The sequence below is a fragment of the Hoplias malabaricus genome, chromosome 13 (genome assembly GCF_029633855.1).
Source record: "Hoplias malabaricus isolate fHopMal1 chromosome 13, fHopMal1.hap1, whole genome shotgun sequence".
NCBI lineage: Eukaryota > Metazoa > Chordata > Actinopteri > Characiformes > Erythrinidae > Hoplias > Hoplias malabaricus.
The window spans coordinates 29,656,961-29,671,316 of NC_089812.1; the positions used below are offsets into that span (position 1 = coordinate 29,656,961).

General features: G+C 39.8%; 1 protein-coding gene across 1 annotated transcript; it reads left to right on the forward strand.

Annotated features, from left to right (window-relative positions):
* The first annotated feature begins 321 nt into the window (after positions 1 to 321).
* nupr1b (nuclear protein 1b) lies at positions 322 to 2,042 on the forward strand. The gene is made up of 3 exons (XM_066642202.1): positions 322 to 695; positions 1,213 to 1,346; positions 1,733 to 2,042. Exons 1-2 carry the CDS (start codon positions 599 to 601, stop codon positions 1,338 to 1,340), a joined length of 225 nt encoding a protein of 74 aa, XP_066498299.1. The 5' UTR covers positions 322 to 598; the 3' UTR covers positions 1,341 to 1,346; positions 1,733 to 2,042.
* Positions 2,043 to 14,356: the final 12,314 nt, after the last annotated feature.

Consider the following 14,356-nt stretch of genomic DNA (forward strand, 5'->3'; position numbering starts at 1 on the left):
ACAACATTTTAAATAGACAAAGGTTGAAAACAACAGTAAACTAATAGTTTAAAATAAAACAGATGAGAAGTTCGACCAAACAAAGAAAGGACTGAAGATAGAAAGTTCTAGAAGACAAAGAACACACCACCACACTGTAGCCCGCTATCAATTCTACAGATGTATTATTCATGAATAGCCACTGTAAAAAAGATATAAATAATAAATGAATACATTTTGGAAATAATGTCTAATGGATCGAACAAAAACAAGGTCATCTGACATGATGTTGTATTTGTCTGTGGGAAGGCCTTTCAGTGAAACATTAAACTTAAAGCTGATGCAACTCAGGCCAGAGGGTGGAGGAGAGCCGGAGCTGAGGCGGAGCAACCTCTCTATAAAAACAGCCCAAAGAAGGACAAAAATATAAACAACCCCTGGAGAAAACCACAACAGGAGAGCACAAAATTAATCTACAATATTCTTCATTTGTTTATCCTTGGAGCTTTGAGAACACTGTTTTCCGCTTGAGCCTCACTCTTGCTGCTCTGGAAAGTATTTATTAGCTATAGCCCTAGCGGCTGACAGTTATTTTGGGGGGAAAAGCCAAAACAGAAAAATGAGTCACGTCGACGTGAAAAACCTTAAACCTACTTCTTTTGAGGATCGCTACTTTGACGAATATGAATATTACAACCTTACAGACCGTTACACAGGTAAGTTATCGAGTTTTTACAGTTGGCAGAATAATAATTATTCGTTTATTTTCTTAGTTCTTGAGCTTTGATCAGGTATATAAAAGGTTGCATGACTAATATTTTAATGCCTACTTCAGTTTTTTCCCGCTCCCAGTAATTAAGTTAATTTGTACTACTCAGTGTTTGTTTTCTAGATTTTACATATATTAAAGCTGATGTAAGGTCCTTCTTTATTTTTCTGATGTGACTCGGAGGCAGTGAGAAAGAGAAAAAGTAAAATGTACAGGTCTATTTTTGGGTGTTATTTCATAAATATATATTTCTGAGGCAGAGCTAGAAATTCCAGAAGTCTTTTGTTAGCTTTGCCACTTTCCCTTAGGAAGAGGCTTTCATTAACTCTGTTCACTGAGGCTTGTTGTAAGAAATGCCGCTTACCTGGCAGTCTCTGCCCAAGTGTAAGTTTTGCCGTGACACGTTGTGTTTTTCTTGTGGGTGATTCTGTATTTGAACGTGTATTTCCCCCTGTGTCCGGCAGAGGGCGCTAGTCGCAAAGGGAGGACAAAGAAGGAGGCGAGCTCCAACACGAACCGCCACAACCCCGGGGGCCATGAGCGCAAGATTGCGGAAAAGCTTCAAAACTCCGAGAAGAAGGCCAAAGAGTGATGACAGGTAAAATAACATAACTATTATTTATTTATTCTTTCTAATTTAGTGTCTATGCTTTCCACGTACACAGTGAAGACTTTCTAAATTATAATTTGTGTTATCATTATTATTAACATGTATAATTCTATAATTATTTTACATATCTGTATCTATATTGGATTTAAACATTTTAAGGAACAGTTCTCATCAAACGTCTAAAGTATGATGTGATAATGTCACCTACAGACACAAACATAGCTGCCTTTGTGTGTTTAAAAGAAAAAAAAACTGAAATAAAATGACCTAGAATACTTTAAGCATTAAAACAATTTATTGCACACCAATCAAATATTAGTTTGTTATTTTGTTGTATGTTGGACTTTAAGTTGACCTTTTCTCTCTACTTTCAGAACAATTCGGACGGCTTGATCTGGCAACTGACCTTGGGGCGCCTTGGCGCCAGATTTCAAAGGGCACAAGATAGGAAGTCCAGTCCCGTTTTGATAAGAGGTCTGCTGGCATGTGAGACCAGCGAATGGACGTGCAGTGTCCAGGATCTTGTTTGGGGTTCATGTGCTTTTGAGAAGCACATACGGTTTGCTGTGCCATGTAGTCACACACCTGTCGTGGTGACTAAATGAACCCTGGGGAAACAGAAATGCATATGCTGAGGTGGTGGTCAATACTGTTTGTTTTTTTTAAACATATTGTATCTCAGAAGGGAATAAAATTGTTTTTAAAAGTGTTGAAATTATATTGTTTTTTTCTTTCTCATGTCCTGTTACCTTTAGTTTAAATAAGAAAACATAATATTTACAAATACAACACAATGCATCAAATTTGAGCTGAGGAAATTAACCCAATGTATCTAAAGGTATGATTTATTGAAGCATCATATATGTGCTATGTTGGTAAGTCTAGACTGGTAAACATCAGTTATTAACCAGTAGTTGTAAGTGGAGTTCTGAATTATGCAGCTCAATAGTTGAGCCTTTGTTCAGCTACACAGAAAATCGTCTATGACTAGGGAAATTTCACAGCTAGGTAACTTTTATCCAAAGTGGAGCCTTGTCCCATAGATATGCCTATTAGTTCTTTTCCTATTGGACAGGCTTGCTTTTGGGATTAAGCCATCTGGCTAAAGTCATGTTTTCTGGCACCCCCAACTATAGGCTTCATACTATTACATTATTGCACAAGTGCCCTTTTCCCTTTCATCTGAGAAGCTTATGGTAATACAGAGTCACTATTCTCTATGGATGATTAAGTTTGGTTTCATTATTGCCAAGGATTGGATCTGTTCCAGACTAGTGGTATCCTGGCACGTCTACATTGATTAAAGCTGCTGTGTGCCTCCACTTAAATCCTTTGAACTGCAGCTTCTTTTGTGAACAACAGAGGGCAGTATCTTGGATTTAGAATCTTTAAGCCACAGTATGCAAATAAGTGTCACAGAGGATTATCCTAAAGTGCCCTGTTTTTCATTTGAAGCATTTGAAAGCAGTGCATTGCAGTTTGATGTAAAAAAAAAAAAAAAAAAAAAAGAAAGAAAGGAAGAAATGTATGAGTACTTTGATGTTGGAGTGTTTTCCCCTTTTCCTCCCAGAGAAGTAACAGAATCTACATGGATAAACCACTTCGATTTAACCATGTAGATTATATAATATAAATGAATCTTTACACTGTAAAGCCTGTTGGTGGACTTAATGTACTCTGAATGAAGGAGAAGAATGAGTACCCTGCCCTGATGTAACCTGCAAAGTAAAATATGAATAAGTCACTGCGGCTAAAGCACACTGCTATTGGTGTGTCCACACTCTTCTTGGTGTTTACAGCCTGACACGACTAATCAGAGGTAATTAGGTCATTAGAGTCAATTATCAAAGCAGACACCATACCCAGAGTCTATTTATCACCACCTATAAAATTATTTATGCCGTAAATATCAGCCTAGAGCCTGCGTTTGACCTAAACAGCACCCCCAGGGAAGACAGTATCTTTAAAACAGTGTAGCACTGTGAAATAAATGTTTAAAGAAGGCTTCTCGTTTTTAATGGTCTGCTGCCTGCAGCCACACAGCAGAATCTGGTACTGTTCCTAATGAAGAGTGCAAAACTCTTTCAAACTCTCTCTGTCTCTCTCTCTCTCTCTCTCGCTCTCTCTCCCTCTCATGCTGTGAGTGGAGTGTTACTGTAGTGTATATGTTGTGAAAAGCCCTTTGCAGAGGATGGACTGGAGAATCTCCATAAATTCACACTCACCCTCCCTGCTGATGTTTGTTTATGAAGCACTGATAATTAAAATTCAACTGTGAAAAACAACCAGCAGCATTTCATTAGCATGTGTCAAACGAATTGCAAAATTCAATTCCCTTTAATTAATGAAACCTGGAGCGGGCTCCTGGAGTCCTTATTATGAACATGTCATTGGAAGAAAACTGTAACTGTAAATGCTTCAATAGAGCAAAGTGATTTGCCAGTGCCTTGAGAGATCTCAAGATGTTAAGTGGTATTGTTCATTCATTCATTCATTATGTGTAACTGCTTATCCTGTCCATTGTCACGGTGGGTCCAGAGCCTACCGGGAATCATTGGGTGCAAGGCAGGAATACACCCTGGAGGGGGCGCCAGTCCTTCACAGGGCACCACACACACACACATTCACATCTATGGACACTTTTGAGTCACCAGTCCACCTACCAACGTGTGTTATTGGACCGTATGAGGTAACCGGAGCACCTGGAGGAAACCCACGCAGACACGGGGAGAACACACCAAACTCCTCACAGACAGTCACCTGGAGCGGGACTCGAACCCACAACCTCCAGGTTGCTGGAGCTGTGTGACTGAGACACTACCTGCTGCGCCACTGTGCCACCTGTTAAGTGGTATTGAAATGTGAATATGGGAATGGTTGAATGTATAAGTAAATACAGGCTAAACATTCATTCAGTCATTGTCTGTAACAGCTTATCCAATCCAGAGTTGTGGTGGGTCCAGAGTCTAGCTGGAATCACTGAGAACAAAGCAGGAACACACCCTGGAGGGGGCGCCAGTCCATCACAGGGTAACACACACTCACATATTCGCTCACACACTAACACCTATGGACACCTACTGATGTGTTTTTGGAACCTGTGAGGAAACTGGTGCACCCAGAGGACACCCACACAGACACGGGGAGAACACAGACTAAACTGTATTTTGTATTTGTAATGTTATATTGGTATCTTTCTGAGATACTGTTTTCATACAGTGAGTAATAAATACATTTCCCAACAATGCTTGGCATCAATTAGTACTTGAATATGTGGCTTGGAGTTCAGCACATCAAATGTATTATTATTTTCATGAGCTATATAATTTTCAAAGGCATTTTTCCATTTGAGTGGCAGCACTAATGGCTTGTGATCAGTGTTCAAAAAGCAAAGAGAGAGAAGCTGAACATGAGAACATCTCAAGTGTAAGAACCTAGCCAGCAAACTGTCAAGAGCAATTCCTAATGGGGACACTAAAAGTGCAGGTAAAAGCATTGTAGTAGTAAATATACAGTACAAAAAATTGTGCCTATATACTGGATAATTAAGGATTAAAAAACTCAAGGGTTGCACCAGCATGCTTTAAATAATCACGTTAAAAGTACTAATATAAAACTACCCATTGATTGTGGTTAGGCTGCAGGACCACCATCACAATGATTACACAGTTGCAGAAGGTGAATGAAAGAATAATATGTGCTTCGTTTTCACAAAGAAATAGATCCTTGGTTGGGCCTGAGCAAAAATGAGTGGGCATAATTATTCTTTTTAGAATCATTTTAAAAATGCAAACCTTAGGGTGCAGAGGAATTGATTTCAGCACTGGTGTCATGTTTGGCAGAGCCAGGACACCGATGATGTTGCTGGGGTTGTGAGGAAGGGGGTTGGGTGTCAAAACAGTAGCAAAGCAGAACATGTCCATGCATATTGCAAATACTATATTACATTAACAGCTGTACTATTTTAAATTGTCTATTAATTACAACGAGAGCTTAAGTAAAAGCATCATATAAATTCTAAAATACAGTCTCATAGTGAGTTATTTTAGTGTCAACAGAAGTGGAATTAGAATTTTGCAGCTTGAATTTTTTTGCCCCGATCTGAATTTGAGGGCAGCACGGTGACGCAACAAGCAGCGTTGCTGTCACGCGAGGGTTGTGGGTTCGAGCCCTGCTCTTGGTGACTCTGAAATTTAGTGTGTCCTCACAGTGTCCATGTAGATTTCATTAGGAACTATGATTACTTCTAAATTAAAAGAGTTTGTGATTCAACTCAGAGCAGGGTTTTAGTGAACAACAGGAGCTCTATTCTCCAGCAGAAATGTTAGGAACACTGAGGCTTAACTCCCATTTAATCCACCACAGCTGCAACTATATTGTTGTGTGTTTACCTCAGCACAATCTCTACTAATGATAGAAAAATGGGTTTGTACTTTATAGTGAAATCCCTCATGTTTAACATTAACATCAAACAGAGAAACAGGTGAGGAGTAGTCTGTTCATGGCACAAGTGCTAACAGCTACTGAAAGTGATTTTGTTTTTGTTTTTTACAAAACTGTCGCTAATCACTATCCAGTCCAATTCTAAAAAATACACAGTTACAGCACAAATGACTTTAAGTGAACTCTTGGTAGCTGGATTGAGCCTCACGCTGGCTGTATATAAACACGCTTACACTTCAGCAATGGCAGACAGATACCATTCGTTCAGCATGAACAAGAACGAATGTGTTTGAGAATATTTAAAGTTTCTCGCTTAAAGAACTGCCATGTCATCTCGCTCCAACGGTGAGCTCTGGTAAAGTTCTTTTCAGCGGTGAAAATACAAACTGTGCTGGTTTGACTTTCACTGGATGTAGTGATGGAAATATTAAATCTGAATTGTAAGAGCTTTGTATTTGAGCATGGCTTTTCTGACTCGCATGCGCTCGCACACGGGGAGTTAGCTCTGGCTGACTATGTGGGCCTTGGTCCAATTTGGATGGGTCCTGCTCTGAAGTATTTAATATCTTAATTGGAGTTATGTAATAACATTTTGGGAGTAGGCACAAGCCTGGACTCCTCCCCTCAGCCCTGATCTGCTCCAAATTCATGTAATTTCCTTTTCTTCAACGGAGGTGTTTTTCGAAGTCGCCCTGAACTCTATCTGCCTCTATAACTCTATTATATTTAATTCCAATGTTCCAAATGTTACATAATTGAGACCATGTTCGATACATACATCATCATCATCATCTTTTCTGCTTTATCTATTTCAGGGTCAGAGTGGCAATAGAGCAAGAAGAGAGACCCAGGCATCTCTGTCTCCTGCAACTTGCACCAACACCTCCTGGGGGATACCCATGCATACCCAGTCCAGCTAGGATATATAATAATAATATAATAATAATATAATATAATATATAATAATAATATAATATAATAATAATCCCTCCAGCATGTCCGAGAAGGGTCTGGCTGCAGACATGCATTCTCTGCTTCGCATGCACCGCCAGACTATACACTGCACTCTCTGTCATGGAAACTAAATAGGCATTTCTTAAAAATGTATTGTTTCACTCAAACTACAACTAGCACACATTTTAATAGATATTAATTAATTCATTTATTCATTTGTTATCTGTAACCATTTATCCAGTTCAGGATCGAGGTGGGTCCAGAGCCTACCTGGAATCATTGGGCACAAGGCAGGAATACACCCTGGCGGGGTGCCAGTCCTTCACAGGGCAACACACACACTCACATACACACCTACGGACACTTTTGAGTCGCCAATCCACCTACCAAGGTTTGTTTTTGCACTGTGGGAGGAAACCAGAGCACCCGGAGGAAACCCACGCAGACACAGGGAGAACACACCACACTCCTCACAGACAGTCACCCGGAGGAAACCCACGGAGGAAACCCACACGGACACAGGGAGAACACACCAATCTCCTCACAGACAGTCACCTGGAGTGGGACTTGAACCCACAACCTCCAGGTCCCTGGAGCTGTGTAACTGAGACACTACCTGCTGCGCCACCGTGCCGCCCTTAATAGATAACATTAAGTTAATTAATGTTTAACAGTTATGTTGGGATGGTAACCCCCCACCAAATAGTTTCTGTCAACATACACAAGTTCACACATAAACACAACACAACACAACACACACATACAAGCAGGAATTATTGGATGAACAAAATCTCACATATCTCTCCACCTTCCTCCAAAATGCAACATTCTACTTGTACCTTAACACAAGATAATCCATTTATGTAATTTCCCCACCCCCTCGTTCTCTGCTGCTTCACTGCTTTCATTTCCTTGATCTCACGTGTTCATTCAAGCTCTCTCTCTCTCACTCTGTCTCTCACACACACATACACACATTTGTTTTCACCAAAGATCTGATTTTGCAGCCACACTCTTGTCTCCAATGTAAAATATGAACTTCTGGTTCAAGTGGTACTTAGTGTTGACTAGTGATCTGAATACATTCCCATGACATATGCCAGAGTTCTTGAGCTATAGTGCTTTTTACATACTGAATTAACTGGATAGCCTTTTGTCGCCATTGCCTACTGGATTTATACTATGAGAGACTGGCTAAATGAAGCTGTCCATTAAGACTGCAGCTTAAGTTGTCTATTGTATTAAATAAAAGTCTTGGCAGAAAGAGTATGCAAAGGCAATTAAGTTTAGGCCTGAAGTAGACAGAGAAAGCAGATGATGAAACACAAGCTAAATTAAATTCAAAAATCTTTTATAGACCCCAGCAAAGACTGATGGATTTCTTAATATTTGCTCCCACTGACCCCCAACCCCACCCCATACTTCTCTTTCTCTCTCTCTCTCTCTCTCTCTCTATCTCTCTCTCAATCCCCTTCTCATTTATAGTGGTTTGAGAGAAAGAGGAGAAACTCCTCCTGTTGCCTAGCAACCAGCCTTTGGAAATTCCAAAAGAGCCCATGGAGAGTGCGCAGCGTTGTTGGAGGCACAATGTGTGCATCCAAGGTGTGTGTAAGATGACTACGAGAGTACACTTTTAGACTCAGGTGAACAGGTGTCCATGTGAGAAAAAGAGTCAAACTGAGGCGCAGTCCATGAAAGAACTGAAAAACATCTGCTTCATGCCCAATGTATCTGTCATCACAGCTATCAACAGCTAATGTGTGTGTGTGTGTGTGTGTGTGTGTGTGTGTATGTGTTTGTCAGACCACCCTTAATTTGTTTATGGCTTATCTAAACAGTTATCAAATACAAACCACCGTTCATTCGTTGCCTGTATTACCGCAGAGATATTTATTATTATTTTAGATTACTTTTTGCGAGGGCGGCATGGTGGTGCAGCAGGTAGTGTCGCAGTCATACAGGGACCTGGAGGATGTTGGTTCAAGTCACACTCCGGGGGCCTGTCTGTGAGGAGTTTGGTGTGTTCTCTCTGTGTCTGCATGGATTTCCTCCGGGTTCCTCCCACAGTCCAAAAACACATGCTGGTAGGTGAATTGGTGACTCAACTCATCAGTGACTGTGAGTGTGTGTAGTCCTGTGAAGGACTGGTGCCCCCTCCAGTGTGTGTTCCTGCCAGTGATTCCAGGTAGGCTCCGGACCCACCGTGACCCTGTACTGGATAAGCGGTTACAGACGATGAAGGAATGAATTACTTATAGAGTTTTTCAAAGATATGTGCTGGGATGATCTCCATAGCTCTGTGGTAGTCAGTTGCTTCTTTAGGTCGAAGAATCCTGCTTTTTCACTTACATTTATTTGTATCTAATTTATCTAATACCTAATAATTTCATAGTTCTTGGAAAACGCTTAAGAATAAAGTCATTTTTAATTAATGACAGGAGGAAAATAAGACAGAAAGGTGGTATAATGTTTTGCAATACATTATAAGGCCATAAGAACATAACTGAATGTGATAATCTATGACATGACATTTCATCAGAAAACACAGTGTATGTATTCATGTGTAAATATCTCTCTCATATATGCACTTGTGTGTGTGTGTGTGTGTGTGAGGCCCTAGCAGTAGTCTTTATTAACCTCCATATTACATGGTCACAGAGGTTACCTGAGCGAGCAAGGGGCAGCGTATGAATGCAGCCCACAGGACTGATCATTATCTCACGAGACTGAACTAAATCAGCCAGAAAAAATCTTACAGTGAACCGACATTATATGAAATATGGTTTCAGCATCTCTAAGGAGCACTACTGGCCTATGGATGATATCTGTGGTATGTACGGCCTATGGTGATATTTTTAAAAGTTGTGCTATCATTAAAAACAATTTCGGATTTGTTTATTCCTATGAATTGATTTATTTACATTGAAGTAGTTGTAATAACTGATTAATAATTGATATGCATTGTCTTATGTAAAGTCATGAAAGGTAACTCGAGTTTGAAATTGCCCCCACTTTCAGAGCAGAAGAACGGCCCCTTGATCAAAACTTACCATAAGAACTGATGTAGATACTCAGTGTTTCAAAACCATATGAATATTCAACCTGGTCTCATTAAGTATTCATAAGTATCCTAATAAACATGAACAGTTTTGTTGACTTAAAAGCTGTGGCAGCTGAATGTGCCCATTGAGCTCACCTTGCAGGTTTGTATGGACTTTTAAATTATTCATGTTAAATTTAAATAAACAAACAAGAAATCTGAGATTATTAATATTCAGATATTTCAGATATATATTATTTTGATATGTGCATGATTTATAATCCTGTATGAGAACTAGATTTTCAAAATCAAGGCGAGCAAGCAAGACAACATTTTAAAAAGTGGTTTCATCATTGCTATTGTGGTATCTGTACAATTCCTTGATATAAAGGCTATGCAGTTGTGTTACCTGTTTTATCTTGGTATGGTTTTCTTTGTGGAATTGTGTTCACAGGAGAAACTTTTTAACTCATTGTGTCACCACATTGTGTCACATCCTGGCCCAATCTTGTTTGTTTTCCCCCGCCATGTGATCAGCACATGGCTCTGTCTGTCTGTTATTGTCCATGGTCATTCGTTCTTTGTATCATGTAGTCGGTTATGTTATCAAGTCTGTCTGTCTTTGTTTTGTTATATTCTTTGTAAATAAAGTACTGTGTTTTAGCAAGTGCGTCCGCCTCAGTCAGTGCACCCCACGAGCCTGACAACTGCACACATAATAATAATAATAAAGATGTCTAGTTCTTAGATAGAGGCAACAAACATAAACATGCACATACTGTTTTGCTGATCAATATTGTTATTGGTTTTTTTCATGCAATACAAAAAGATGAACACAGTTTCTTGCAGTAATTGTCTAAAATAAGTCATTTTTGCAGACCCACTGTGACCCTGAACTGGATAAGTGGTTATGACAAGGAATGAATGAATGAAAAAATGATTTAAAGGGAAATGGCCTATTCCAGAAAAACCTAAACTCTACATATAATGATGACACATTTAGAATAAAACCATGGTGTCTACCCCACTGCAAAGAATTCATTTTCACAAAAAGGTACTACTTGGAATTACTTTGCTAACATCTGCATGATTAAATATAAAATCAGCTAAACCTCCTTTTAGCAAGCTAGGTCTATCACTCTGTTGGTTTCATTAACCAGATCACTCCCTTAACAAAGAGAACTTCATCAGAACAAATCCCTGCAGAGACTCTGGCCTTTAGGACCTGCTCTGTGTAACCCAGATATATCAGTGCTTTCAGGGCTAATGTTTCACACCGTTTCTCTCATCCTGCCCACTTTTCTGTTTACAGCCCCTTTTATCGGGTTCATTACGTTCTCTCCATACTGTGCCATCCACTTTCAAATGCTCTTGCTCACCTGCTGCTTCTACCCTCATCCATCTATTTATTTATCTATTTCCTTCTTTCTACCACCCGCCTATCTCATCTCTGCTTTCATTCAAATTCTATAAATCTCTCTTTCACTCTCCCTATTGACAATTACCAAGCTTGCCACAGACTGCCAGCATAGTAATAATGAGCATCAGCCTTATTAGCCCTAATGAGCCTTAATTAATTGAGATGATAACAATCCAGGTCCAATTTTGTTCAGATTAAATGTTCATTCTTTTGAACCCCCTAGTCATCACTATACTTGTTCCTTTTATTTTCCCAAGCATGTATGCCTCTCTCTCTCCCTCTCTCTCTCTCTCTCTCTCTCTCTCTCTCTCTCTCTCTCTCTTTCTCTTACTGAGGATAGTACTTTGCTTCATTTTTATATACTTAGCTTAATTAACAAGGGTTGTAGGTTTAAATTAAGGACTGTGTTGTGATTGCCTAGGTCTAACTTGGTTTTCTAATGTGTATAATGGTAATGTGCTGTGTATTTATTGCATCTCTTAATTATATGTTTACCTGCCCAGGCACAACTAATGGAAATGAGCTAATAACAGAGTTTTTTTTGAGAACAGGTAAACAGAGTTCTATATGAACAGGCAAAACTGCAAAATAAACACTAATTATGGAAAATTCGACCCTTTGAACTGTAAGAAGAGGCTTCCAGAAGGCACAAAAACAATCAGCAATGCTACCTGCTTACACAGCCACCTCATTACCATGGTGATAGCCAGGTCCGTGTTTAGGGGACATGACATCATCTCATTGCTGTCTGATTGTGTTAGTGTCACTATCTTTCGGACTCCACCCCCTCCCCCCCAACCCCTTTCTCTGTGTCTCTTATGCTTTACACAACTTCACTGTCACAATATTTCATTTTTATACCTCTATTGCATTTCATTTGACTCTGGCAGGGACAAACGTGCTGAAAATCAGCCTGACACATCTCTCTCTCCTTTTGTGTGTGTGGGTGTGTGTGTGTGTGTGTGTGATTCTACAAGGCTGTTCCCTGCTCTCTGGGCCTGAGGTGGGGGACGTGAATGAGAAGAACACAAGAAGATATTTGAACATTTGGTTTGCATTGATTTTCATTGCTGCCAGATTGAACCACAATCAGGTTGCATCAGTTCCGTTCCAATTGTCCCTTGTGATTTAAACTGATTTGAATTTGAATGAATGAAACACAACACCAGAGTTGTCTCATTTGAAATGAAGCACTGGATTTCCTGTTCAGCTGTGCCATTTATGACCCAATCACTCAGACTAAAGGATGGAAAGGAACAGCAACGGAACTCTTGTGCTAGAGGCCAAGATGATTTGGTACTATTAAAAAACTTTGGCAGTTGGATATTGTTTGCTCAGTGTTGGACTTGATAGCAGAATTAACACCATCTGCTTAAGGGAGTTTCATGCACCTAACAGACTTACTTCTAAGAATCTGCAGAAAGACTATTAATAACCCCAATTGCAAGATATTTCATAGTCTGGAGGCAGTGTGGATCTATATATTATCTGGTCAGTTGGCATACTACGAGCATGTTGAGCTACACTCACAGAATGGTGGCATTTTGTTTGATTGAGGATGATTTGGCATTTAATAAATTAGTGAGTAAATTGTGTAGAAGTAAAAAAAAGAGAAACTCTAAATTTTAATAAAAGGGCCCATTGTATGGTTTCATTTTTACCTCCCGCAATCCAAAAACAAACATTGGTATGTGGAAGTGTCCCTAGGTGTGAGTGTATGAGTGAGAGTTGCCCTGCGAAGGACTGGCACCCCTCCAGGGTGTGTTCCCACCTTGTCCCCATTGATTCTGGGTAGGCTCTGGACCCACTGCAACCCTGAACTGGATAAGCGACTATAGACAATGAATGAATGGTGTAACATATAAACCTAGTCTCATTTGAAAGATAAGTTGCAAAACCAACCTTTAAAATCCATTGTCTCTGTGATTTCACAAAATATATTTATATGCAAACATGCAGTCATTTAGCCTTTAACTTCTGCCCATTCACACTGAAGTTATAAAGAGTGTGAATGAGGCACAAACATAACAGCAAATCAAAACAGGGGCTATTTATATCAGGTTTAGAGGCACAGTATAAAAAACAGCATGATTCATTCTTAGAGATAAAGAGAGGCTGAAAATGGTTCATGTGAATAAATGAATGAATGTAAACCCACATAAATGTCATAGGTGGGAAAAAAAAAGAAACAGAAGCATATTTAAAAAGCTTGTTATTACCTTTATAAATCCAGTGGTTTAACAATTAGCCCCGTAGAGATTTATGCCTTGGCAAGTTTGTTTTGTTCTTTAATTCAATCAAATGAAGGCTGTGATATTGATCTCTGTAATATCCGCAGAATGATATGAAATATAAAATGTGCAATAAAGCCCAGGTACCGCCAAGACTATGCCCCATGGTCATTGATAAAGGTGGTAGTCTCAGCGGTGCAGCCACATGTCTGCAGCTACTCTTCAATCAGCCGTCTGAGTGTCTCAAGTGGCTCAGGATGCACATGACCTTTTTGACATGCGGCCTGTGGCTTGCTAAATGAATGAATGCTAATTAAGCTGCTGCACTTAACCACAGCAGAGCTGACGGATAGTGGAGCTGCAGGGAGGGGCTCGGGGTCTGGTCCCGAGCACCAGACCCAAACTTAATTGATCTGTGTGGATGTTATGGCTGCAGACATCATCCTCAAGCCCACCATTCTCAGTCTGGCTCTCCATTCCCTTGTCCTCTCTATCTCTGTAGTTTCTTCTAGGCATCTATGAGATCAGATGGAAAGTCTGTTTCCCCAGGGTTTCTCCTTCACATTATGAAACCTCCATTAGACTAGAACTAATGGCATATTTGACTGGGTAGTGTTGGACAGCCCAGTACAGTTTTATATCAGTGATCACACGTATTGTCCATTTTTTCACTGCCAAGAGACCTTTATTGTATCAGAGTACCGTACCTGAAACTGGTTAAATTTTGTGTTGGGGTGAAGTGGTCTGAGCTGGCCCATACGGGTTGATCACTGATTGACTAAATACTAAATAATTTTCTCTCATGTTACACAAAGATAGGGTGACCAGACGTCCTCTTTTACCCGGACATGTCCTCTTTTTTAGACATTTTAGAAAAATTTTGTTTTTGATTTTGTTTTTCTAGAACTTA

Coding starts and splice junctions, on each gene's coding strand:
- nupr1b (XM_066642202.1), top strand. CDS start 599: ATGAGTCACGTCGACGTGAAAAACCTTAAACCTACTTCTTTTGAGGAT. Junction 696..1,212: donor CCTTACAGACCGTTACACAG/GTAAGTTATCGA, acceptor TGTGTCCGGCAG/AGGGCGCTAGTCGCAAAGGG.